The sequence below is a fragment of the Scylla paramamosain genome, unplaced genomic scaffold, assembly GCF_035594125.1.
Source record: "Scylla paramamosain isolate STU-SP2022 unplaced genomic scaffold, ASM3559412v1 Contig21, whole genome shotgun sequence".
Taxonomy (NCBI): Eukaryota; Metazoa; Arthropoda; class Malacostraca; order Decapoda; family Portunidae; genus Scylla; species Scylla paramamosain.
The window spans coordinates 125,203-137,662 of record NW_026973686.1 but is presented as its reverse complement, the minus strand read 5'-3'; the positions used below and the strand labels follow the sequence as shown (position 1 = coordinate 137,662).

The following is a 12,460-nucleotide window of genomic DNA, read 5'->3' as shown; positions in this document are numbered from 1 at the left end:
GGGAGGAGGGGAGGCATGCAGTTAGCAAGATCAAAAGAGCAGTTAGCATGAAAATAGCAGAAGAAGACAACTAGAGATGCAACATTGTGGAGATGAGAGAGAGGCTGAAGACAGTCAGTTAGACGAGAGGATTTGATCAGACAAAAACTTGTCGTTCCACCCTGTCTAGAAGAGTGGTATGAGTGGAACCCCCCAGACTTGTGAAGCATACTCCATACATGGATGGATAAGGCCCTTGTACAGAGTTAGCAGCTGGGTGGGTGAGAAAAACTGGCTGAGATGTCTCAGAACGTTTTACTTCTTAGAAGCTATTTTTAGCTAGAGATGAGATGTGAAGTTTCCAGTTTAGATTATGAGTAAGGGATGTTCAGTGTAGAAGAGGAGGACAGTTGAGTGTTATTGAAGAAGAGGGGATAGTTGTTTGGAAGGTTGTGTTGAGGTGATAAATGGAGGAATAGAGTTTTTGAGGCATTGAACAATAACAAGTTTGCTCTGCACCAATCAGAAACTGAAGAAAGATCAGAAATCAGGCGTTCTGTGGCTTCCCTGCATGAAATTACTTCCTTAAGGGTTGGATGTCTATTAAAAGATGTGGAAAAGTGCAGGGTGGTATCATAAGCGTAGGAGTGGATAGGACAAGAAGTTTGGTTTAGAAAGTCATTGATGAATAATAATAAGAGAATGGGTGACAGGACAGAACACTGAGGAACACTGTTAATAGATTTAGGAGAAGAACAGTGACTGTTTGCCACAGCAACAATAGAACACTCAGAAAGGAAACTTGAGATGAAGTTAGAGAGAGAAGGATAGAAGCCATAGGAGGGTAGTTTGGAAATCGAAGCTTTGTACCAGACTTTATCAAAAGCTTTTGATATGTCTAAGGCAACAGCAAAACTTTCACCAAAATCTCTAAAAGAGGATGACCAAGACTCAGTAAGGAAAGCCAGAAGATCACCAGTATAGCTGCCTTGACGGAACCCATACTGGTGATCAGATAGAAAGTAGTGAAGTGATAGATGTTTAAGAATCTTCCTGTTGAGGATAGATTAAAAAACTTTAGATAGGCAGGAAATTAGAGCAATGGGACGGCAGTTTGAGGGATTAGAACGGTCACCCTTTTTAGAAACGGGATGAATGTAGGCAAACTTCCAGCAAGAAGGAAAGGTAGATGTTGACAGATAGAGCTGAAAGAGTTTGACTAGGCAAGGTGCAAGCATGGAGGCACAGTTTCAGACAACAATAGGAGGGACCCCATCAGGTCCATAAGCCTTCTGGGGATTTACGCCAGAGAGGGCATGGAAAACATCATTGCGAAGAATTTTAATAGGTGGCACGAAGTAGTCAGAGGATGGAGGAGAGGGAGGAACAAGCCCAGAATTGTCCAAGGTAGAGTTTTTAGCAAAGGTTTGAGCGAAGAGTTCAGCTTTAGAAATAGATATGATAGCAGTGGTGCCATCTGGTTGAAATAAAGGAGAGAAAGAAGAAGAAGCAAAATTATTGGAGATATTTTTGGCTAGATGCCAGAAGTCATAAGGGCAGTTAGATCTTGAAAGATTTTGACACGTTCTGTTAATGAAGGAGTGTTTGACTAGTTGGAGAACAGACTTGTCATGGTTCTGGACAGAAATATAAAGTGCATGAGATTCTGGTGATGGAAGGCTTAAGTACCTTTTGTGGGCCACCTCTCTTTCATGTGTAACATGAGAACAAGCTGTGTTAAACCAAGGTCTGGAAGGTTTACGTCAAGAAAAAGAGTGAGGAATGTATACCTCCATGCTAGACATTATCATCTCAGCACACAAAGATGGGTCTCTAACACGGAAGTAGTAGTCATTCCAAGGAAAATCAGCAAAATACCTCTTCAGGTTCCCCCAACTAGCAGAGACAAAATGCTAGAGGCACCTTCGCTTTGGGATCCTGAGGAGGGATTGGAGTGATAAGACAAAATACAGATATGAGATTGTGGTTGGAGGAGCCCAATGGAGAAGAGAGGGTGACAGCATATGCAGAAGGATTAGAGATCAGGAAAAGGTCAAGAATGTTGGGCATATCTCCAAGAGGGTCAGGAATATGAGTAGGGTGTTGCACCAATTGCTCTAGGTCGTGGAGGATAGTAAAGTTAAAGGCTAGTTCACCAGGATGTTCAGTGAAGGGAGAGGAAAGCCAAAGCTGGTGGTGAACATTGAAGTCTAAAAGAATGGAGATCTCTGCAAAAGGGAAGAGAGTCAGAATGTACTCCACTTTGGAAGTTAAGTAGTCAAAAAATTTCTTATAGTCAGAGGCGTTAGGTGAGAGATATACAGCACAGATAAATTTAGTTTGAGAGTGACTTTGTAGTCGTAGCCAGATAGTGGAAAACTTGCAAGATTCAAGAGTGTGGGCACGAAAGCAGGTTAAATCATTGGGCTCATAAACACAACATCCAGCTTTGGATCGAAAATGAGGATAGAGAAAGTAGGAGGGAACAGAAAAGGGGCTACTGTCAGTTGCCTCAGACACCTGAGTTTCAGTGAGGAAAAGAAGATGAGGTTTAGATGAGGAGAGATGGTGTTCTACAGATTAAAAATTAGATCTTAGACCATGAATAATGCAGAAGTTACAGAAGAAAAAGTTGATGGGGGGTGTTAAGACACTTAGGGTCATCGTCAGAAGGGCAGTCCGACCTGGGGACATTTGTGTTCTCCTCCCCAGATGGGGGCTCCGAGGCTGGTGTAGGAGTTGCCATGAATTTTGAAATTTTGAGTGAAGGGTGTGTGTGTTATTAGGTGCTTGTAGTTTTGTGTGGAGGAAGAGAGTTGTCTTTAGAGGGAGGTTGTGACTGCCCCCTTGTGTTGTGAGACACAAAGGGAAACATTCAGTGAGGTCACAGCTGGGTTTAATGGTAAGTTCACAGCACCCCCTGATGCAGTGCTTTAGATCCCACTGGGTGTGATTATCATTTTGGCAGGTGCCTAATGCCTCCTCACACATCTCTCTCTCTCTCTCTCTCTCTCTCTCTCTCTCTCTCTCTCTCTCTCTCTCTCTCTCTCTCTCTCTCTCTCTCTCTCTCTCTCTCTCTCTCTCTCTCTCTCTCTCTCTCTCTCTCTCTCTCTCTCTCTCTCTCTCTCTCTCTCTCTCTCTCTCTCTCTCTCTCTATATATATATATATATATGCCTACTGCCTCCTCACACCTCTCTCTCTCTCTCTCTCTCTCTCTCTCTCTCTCTCTCTCTCTCTCTCTCTCTCTCTCTCTCTCTCTCTCTCTCTCTCTCTCTCTCTCTCTCTCTCTCTCTCTCTCTCTCTCTCTCTGTATATATATATATATATATATATATATATATATATATATATATATATATATATATATAGAGAGAGAGAGAGAGAGAGAGAGAGAGAGAGAGAGAGAGAGAGAGAGAGTGTGAGGAGGTAGTAGGCATATATATATATATATATATATATATATATATATATATATATATATATATATATATATATATATATATATATATATATATATATATATATATATATATATATATATATATATATATATATATATATATATATATATATATATATATATATATATATATATATATATATATATATATATATATATATATATATTTATTTATTTTACAAGTATCAAGACACATGGATCAATAAAATTAATTAATAAAAATTCTTTCTCTCTCTCTCTCTCTCTCTCTCTCTCTCTCTCTCTCTCTCTCTCTCTCTCTCTCTCTCTCTCTCTCTCTCTCTCTCTCTCTATATATATATATATATATATATATATATATATATATATATATATATATATATATATATATATATATATATATATATATATATATATATATATATACAGAGAGAGAGAGAGAGAGAGAGAGAGAGAGAGAGAGAGAGAGAGAGAGAGAGAGAGAGAGAGAGAGAGAGAGAGAGAGAGAGAGAGAGAGAGAGAGAGAGAGAGAGAGAGAGAGAGAGAGAGAGAGAATTTTTATTAATCAATTTTATTGATCCATGTCTTGATACTTGTAAAATATTTTTTTTTAAATATTAAGGCAAACGAGTATATATTTTTTACATTTTTTTCAAATTTTGTAATACTGATATGAAATAAAAAAAATACTTCTATTTTTTATATGTAGATGCTTTAGACTCTATAATATTGTATTATAAATTATTAAATCACCTAGAAATGTTTTTGCACCTTTTACATGTACATGTTAAAAATACTCTAAATCTCATGTATTAGTGTTACACACACCTTCACAGATTAAAACTTAATGGAATCTAAGTGGCAACATGCTATATTACTGGCTTTAGGTATACTTGTTGAAGCTGAAGTCACACAAGAATTAGTGCCTGATGCAGGGTTGATAGTATTTAGCTGCTTAGCCTTGTATGCAAGGGGTAATGATATATAAACATAATAAAATACTACTCAGGAAATTGCCTTTTGTATCAAGTATTACATGTGCAGGTTGTAAGTACAATAATAGATGAACACATCAAACGAAGCACAATGCTATAATTACAATGCAGCTATAGGCACTTTATTTTTTTGATATGCATTACTTCTGCTTACTTGATTAAAAAAGAAAAAAAAATATGTATTTTACTGGGACAAGGGAATCATGAGAAATAATTATATGGTATCAAAATTTAAGTTATTGTCAGGTGATAGCCTTCTGCTAAATGTGTCATTTTGATCCTTGCTAACAGGCAAATGTATTTTTCATATACTTAGTTATTTCTTTGACAATTTAAACTAATTTTACAAACATTACCTATATTGAGGTTCCTAAGAGGGCAAGACCATAATGAAAAATACTTCTGTGGTAAAACAAAGAAGAAAGTAGATAGCTGCTGCTATTTCTATAAGCAGGTTGGTCAACATCAATGCCCCTGTACCCATGAAGTGTACAAATGTTATTCCATTTTTGGTTAATTCAGCCCTGTGACTGAAAAAAAAGGTTAAGTTCAACATGATTGAATCAGATGAAAGAGTTAAACTTATATCAACGACCAGTGATAAAATACATGGCACTCAATATTTCGGATCATCATAAAGGAAAGATTTGTATTATGTATCTCTTCCTTGCAATTTAAATTATTTAGCTACGATGATACTCAGGTCACAATTACCTTTGCATAGATTCTCATTTCAAAACTGAAATCTCTTACAGATGAAAAAAAAAGGTTATTATTCCATAATTTCAGCTCACGTAGACCAAATCGGTGTGAATTTTATATCTTATGCTCCTCTACTTAATATTTGATGGTACTGAGACACAAATCTTAGCACGGCTTGCGTATTATTGAAAAATGAGCTACTTTAACACTGTTTTCATTCACAAAATATTTCATGCGACCCATATGAAACAAAGGATGAATTTCCTGACATATACTTCTTTCCCATATAATGAAACTCTACTCTTTCCATGAATGCACATTTCAATGCCCATGTCTACTGTATTAAAAAAAATAAATAAATAAAATAAATAAATGCATTCACACAATATTTCAGTTAACACAATACTTCAGCTTTAGGTGAAACATAGTGCGAACGTCGTCTGCTCCGGGGCCGCACGGAAGACTCACATGAACAGTTTCATAGCACACTTTGTTTCGTGACACCGGGACCGATTTCAGATAAAGGTAGGTTGCCACACGCGCACTTTTTGGGCACGACGTGGCACAAGGTGAGTGCGCGCCACACCACGAGTAGAAACAGTACAGAAACAGAGACGTCGGGTACATTGCGCGCAAGGGTGTGGCGATGTGGCACGAGGTGAGCCCGATCTGGGCACGAGGTGTTGCGAGACGTGACACGAGGTGATCACGACGTGGGCACGAGGTCATCGCGACGTGCACACGAGGTGTGGCCCAACCCGACGACCCGTTTTGAGGGGTCGCACAGGCATTTTAATTAATTACGAGGTTGTTGCCGATGTACTGTCACGATATGTCACGGGGTGTTGTGAGGATGCGTCCAATATTTGCAGCGCCTCCCAAGCGGTATATAAAGGGTGGGGAATGATGATCAAGTCACTCAAAGCTAGACTGGCAAGCAGGGAAGATGGAGGAAGAAAACTACAGACAAGAGGCTCAAGTACTGATGGCAGGAATCCTGATGGTGGCTGCTGCATTGCTGCTGCAAAGAAGACGTCTACAGCAACCTCCCGTGCCACCCCAGCCACGAGCAAGAAGACCCAGAACAATATGGTGCCGTGAATGGCTTACGAGACGATCGATGCATGGCGATTTTCACCACCTGCTGCAGGAGCTCAACCGAGAAGACACCAAGGGCTACAAGAACTTCCTCCGCATCAAACCTGAACTTTTCAGAGAGATGGTGGACCGGCTTACTCCAATCCTCGCCAAAAAAGCCACCAGAATGAGAGAGCCCCTGTCAGTGGGGTTGAAGTTGGCTGTCACCCTCCAATTCCTGGCATCCGGCGATTCATATACGAGTCTGCAATACAGCTTCAGGGTCTCCAAAACCGCCATCTGTAGATTCGTACCTAAAGTCTGCCAGGCCATAATTGACATATACAAACCTGAGGTGCTCAAGTGCCCAAGAACTCCAGAAGAATGGAATCAAGTTGCCGAAGGATTCTCAAAGAGGTGGAACTATCACAAGTGTGGAGGTGGTCTGGATGGCAAGCATGTTCGAGTGAAGAGGCCCTGGCATGCAGGATCACTGTTCTTCAATTACAAGAAGTTCCACAGCATTGTCAACTCATGGCCGTCGCAGATTGCAAACTACAAGTTCCTGTACGTCGACGTAGGTGCTGAAGGAAGTGCTGGTGATGGAGGAACTTGGTTCAAGTGCACCCTTCACGATGCCATCGCGCAGAAACGAGTGGGATTTCCAGAGCACAGCTTCCTGCCGAGTGACGACACGCCAATCCCATTCCACATTGTTGCTGATGATGCCTTCGCCCTCAAGACCTGGCTTATGAAACCTTACTCACATCAATCCCAGGTATACGAAGAAAAAATCTTCAGCTACAGGTTGTCTCGCGCCCGTCGTGTGGTGGAAAATGCTTTCGGTCTCCTGCAGTCACGATTTAGAGTCTTCGGCACTACCATGCTACAACGACCTGCAGTTGTCAAAATTGTCACCATGTGTGGGTGTGTGATGCACAACCTGATATTGGACCCGCTACTCAAATTTCCATCCCCAAGAAGTCGACTGCGAAGATGGTGACCATAACGTGATTGATGGATCGTGGAGGAACATACCAAATCTGATGCAACGCCTCCAAACTCGACGGGGAACAAATCCAACGAGAGAAGCAAAGGCCGTCCGAGACTACCTGGCTTTGTACTATGCATCAGAAGCAGGCGCAGTTCCCTGGCAAGAAAGGATGGTATATCCAAGAGGACGACCAGCAGACGAACAAAGGATGGAGCAATAATTAAATAAATAAATAATATATATATATATATATATATATATATATATATATATATATATATATATATATATATATATATATATATATATATATATATATATATATATATATATATATATATATATATATATATAAGCTGTGTTAATAAATGTTATCTGTGTATTTGATAATAAAGAAACCGATTAAGCTTCCTTGACTTTGAATTATATCCCAAAATATAAACTATATACATTATAGGAATATCATATTTGGGTGGGAGGGAATGGGAAAGGAAATAAGAGTAAAATAGAATATATGTTAAAAAAAATTTTAAATATGAATTTAATGTTTACAAAAATTATTAACTTATTAAGTAATAGGCAAATCTGGATAATTAAACACCTTCATTTATTAATTACATAAGACTTTGGTCTAAAATTGTTAAGATTGTCTGGTTATAAGATTAAAATTTTAGCAAAGAATTTTTCATATTTACGACATTGAAATAAAATCTATACTTGATGGATATATCAAAGCTATAAAATTGTTCATATATATATATATATATATATATATATATATATATATATATATATATATATATATATATATATATATATATATATATATATATATATATATATATATATATATATTATGGGGACAGTACCTTTTCCATGTGTGATTCTCTGATTTAATTTTCCAAGTGTTTTACCTTTTACCAGTTATTATTTCAATACCTTATTTATATATTCAGTTATTATTTTCCAAGTTCTTTATTACCAACTCTTCATTATTCCCTTTTATCTGTTATCATTTCAAATCCTCAATTTTCAATCCATTTCTTAACTTCCCAAGTTTTAGTATATTTTTTTTCTCTTTTACCATTTATGTCCCAATTATTTATATTCAGTTTGTAGTTTATAATTTTTTTTTACTGGTAAAAGGAAACATTAAAAAAGTGTTTTTAATGTCTCCTTTTACCAGTTATTATTTTATATCCATACTTATATTATAAATGAAAAGGGAAAAAATATAGTTGTTTTTTTCATATTTATTTCATACATTTTAACATATTTTTATATGCAATACATTTTTATTTTGTTTACATTTACTCGTCGCTATCCTCCGCCTCGTAGCCCTTCGGCGTCTCGATCATGGGGGACATTATGGCCTTTTTCGCCGGCGATTTCGTCTTCTGGCCCTGGAGTTTGGTGGTCGTACTTGTGTGCTGCAGGGTCTTGACGGGGGACGGTGAACAGCCGAGTATAGATTCCCACTGTATTGGGGTGGGCACCTGCTGCTGCTGTGGCTGCTGAGGGAACTGTTGCTGTTCTGATTGTTGAGGCTGGTATTGTTGTTGAGGCTGTTGGTACTGTTGTTGTTGAGGCTGTTGGTACTGTTGTTGTTGGTATTGGGGCTGCGAGTAATGTGGCTGCTGGTACTGCGGCTGATGATAGACTGGAGGAGGAGGAGGAGGAGCAGGAGCAAGAGTAGGCGGTGCAGGAGGCTGCCACAGGTGCGATGGGCTCGCAACTCCTAGTGGCATGGGCACAGAATCCAGCAACCTCCTCGGGTCTTTAATAGCACTCCTGGCCATCACTGGTTCCTCCATGAGGCTGATCATGTACGCGATCTTGGAGAAGAGTACTCCATGATGCATGGGGGAAACCTTCTTCAGGCGAGTGTACATAAATTCAACAAACTGCCGGATATCAGCGTCAGGTCCCTCGACTGGTGGTTTTCGTGTAGCTAGCAGCTGTGCACTCTGGAGTAGTTCTTGGATGGCACTGCTCTCCTGGGTAGATTTGGTGGATCGTGGGCTGGATAGTTCCTCCTCCTGCCGTTCCTTCTTCCTCTTCCTCCTGGCAATTGAGTGGGCCGATAGGACAGACTCATGGCTGGAGGAATCTTGATCGTCACCTTGTCTGCCGAAGTCATCACTAGGGTGCGTACTTTCGTGGGCGATGTGACCTGCCAGGAAGGCCCAAACCTCGACGATCTTCTGCTCCCTCTGCGTCCTCGGCCTGGCTGCTGATCCACTCTTGCTCTCCCTCTTCTCGATTTTCCCAAAATCTGTTCTCTTCTTGTCCACCACCTTCTTCACCTGCTGGTGAGAACAGTCCGAGAAAGTTTGGGCCAGGTCCTTCCAGAGGCTCTCCTTCCACGCCGGATTCAGCCACTTCTCGTTCCGCTTATCGTAGAGCTCTGGATGCAACTGGACGTAGTTTGCTATCTCCCTCAGTTGGTCGTCGTTGAAGGGGTAGTCCTGAACGTCTTTCTTGGATGGCCGAGTGCGTTTCCTGGAGAGCCCAGCAACAGGTTGTACCTTCACCACTTCCACATCAGGAACGTCAGTGTCGTCAGGAACCTCAGGAGGAACATCACCAGTTTCTTCCTCCTGCAGACTCGGGGAAGACTCCTGCTGTGGTGCTTGCTGCTTGCCTTTCTTGGGCATCTTGGAAAGGTTGGCTGGAGATGGGAGGGTTCTTCTTCTGTCTGTGTTTGCGAGATAAGTGACCATGTGGCCCACGGGTGCTGTTTATATACCCCTTGGATCAGGTCACGTGAGAGGCAATTATACAGCTCGCCACCACCTCGCGCTAACTTCGTGCCCACCTCGGACTAACGTCGCGCCCACCTCGCACTAACCTCGTACCACCCCGCACCACACCTCGTGACACCTCGCGCCCAGGTAGCATGAGCTCGCACCACTGCGCGCCAGGCGCGACGTCGTGCCAATAGGCGCGAGGTGTCTCGAACAGGGTACGAGGTGTCACGAGGTGATGGCACGAGGTGGGGCCGACGTCGCCACTTCGTACCACGTCGGGAAAAAAAATGAAACTGTTTTAATTTTAACGCGACGTCGTGCCACCTGCCTCGACTTCCCCGACTTGGTGGCAAGAGGTCTGCACGAGCTGCCGCGCTGTTGGGCACGAGTTGGCGCGAATTGGGTGCGCACTCACCTCGTGCCACGTCGTGCCCAAAAAGTGCGCGTGTGGCAACCCGCCTTTACGCCCTAACACTCCCACATTACTGTCACTAACCCCCCCCCACCCCGTCAGGTAGACCTTCACGAACACACCTGCAGGCTCCGTCTCTTCATTATATATATATATATATATATATATATATATATATATATATATATATATATATATATATATATATATATATATATATATATATATATATATATATATATTTTTATTTTTTTTTCTTATACAGGTACCGGGGCGGGTCGGCAGCTCTAATTATAGGGGTTTGGGCTGGAACAAGGACTTACCAGGCTATTTCCCCACTGTCTGGCTATTCACACACTCAGATGAAGGATGCAAGCAAACACTGGAGTCCTTTACTGCTTTATATTGACGGAAACCACACATGTACACATTCAAGGTCACGGGGGCAGGACGGGGCACATGGACGTGGGTGGACGCCACCACTGCAAACAGTTTTTTACCTTTATATCACAGGTCACAGACGACCACCACTGTCATTGTCGCTTACCACAGTCAGTGTCTCTCTGCACAGGTGTACACGGGAGTCACCCATGCAGATATATGGCACAAAAGCGAAGGAGAAGGCAAGGCAAGGCGTCTGAGGTAGCTAGAAGTCACAGCGTCCCCCTCTGTCTCCAAAGATACTAGAAGAGTCCCTTTTAGTATCTTTGCTCTGTCTCTATCTCTCTTTCTCTTTACACAACTCACCACTCCCTGACATGGCCGCCCAGCCCGCTAGATTTAAATAGCGAAAACAAACATTTTCTTGCCCTGGAAACATTACTTTCACCAGCACATTTCACGGGTTCACTACCGATCCAACCAGATCCTACTGGCCTTCTCCATTTTTCTCTGCTGTATGTGGAGTCACTTGATTAAAGGTGTTTACTGAGATAACATTCGCCCTTTGGCTTCCATTTGTTCACCATCCTGTGTGTAATTGTTTTTCTTGACGTTTTGCTGTTTTTTCTTCAGTAGGAGTTACGAGGGTCCTCTCAAATTTGTCAAAAGAAATCATGGAGAAGTGTGCGTATATGGATTTATATATTCCACATATAGCTACAATTTTGTATATCCCAGTCACGTCCCCTTTCTTCCGTCTACTAGTTTAGGTAGATTGAATTTCTTTGAGATGTTCTTCTTAGAGGATGTGCTGTAAGCTCGGCAAGCACCTTTGTTATTACCCTGTATCCTTCTCATTTTTTTATTACATTTCTTTTTTATTTAGGGGACCATGTCTATCTGCATAACCATAATAAGGATGCACATTATAGTTTCTAGGCATGGTAGTAAAATATTCCGTATAGTTTTGAAAAGTAATTAGATTTATTTTGAGGCTAAAACTCTTAGGAAAAAAAAGGAATATATATATATATATATATATATATATATATATATATATATATATATATATATATATATATATATATATATATATATATATATATATATATATATGTGTATATATATATATATATATATATATATATATATATATATATATATATATATATATATATATATATATATATATATATATATATATATATATATATATATATGTGTATATATATATATATATATATATATATATATATATATATATATATATATATATATATATATATATATATATATATATATATATATATATATATATATATATATATATATTCCTTTTCTTTTTTCTTTCTTATATATATATATATATATATATATATATATATATATATATATATATATATATATATATATATATATATATATATATATATATATATATATATATATATATATATATATATATATCATCCTTCAGTCCTCTTCCTTTCATTCGTCACGTATTTATTTCTAAACGATAATTAAGCTTGTGGCATTTTTTTTTCTTTTCTCTTTTTTTTTCTTTTTTGCCAAAAGGATAGTATCATTAAAATCTCTATTATCATAACACACACACACACACACACACACACACACACACACACACACACACACACACACACACACACACACACACACACACACACACACACACACACACACACACATACACACAAACAAACACATTTAAA

At 39.5% G+C, this 12,460-nt stretch overlaps 2 protein-coding genes across 2 annotated transcripts; one reads left to right on the top strand and one right to left on the bottom strand.

The window, feature by feature from the left end:
- The first annotated feature begins 6,062 nt into the window (after positions 1-6,062).
- On the top strand, positions 6,063-7,196 carry LOC135097477 (uncharacterized). The gene has a single exon (XM_063999425.1). It carries the CDS (start codon positions 6,063-6,065, stop codon positions 7,194-7,196), a length of 1,134 nt encoding a protein of 377 aa, XP_063855495.1.
- Positions 7,197-8,497: 1,301 nt separating this feature from the next.
- On the bottom strand, positions 8,498-9,844 carry LOC135097476 (uncharacterized). Its single transcript, XM_063999424.1, has one exon. It carries the CDS (start codon positions 9,842-9,844, stop codon positions 8,498-8,500), a length of 1,347 nt encoding a protein of 448 aa, XP_063855494.1.
- Positions 9,845-12,460: the final 2,616 nt, after the last annotated feature.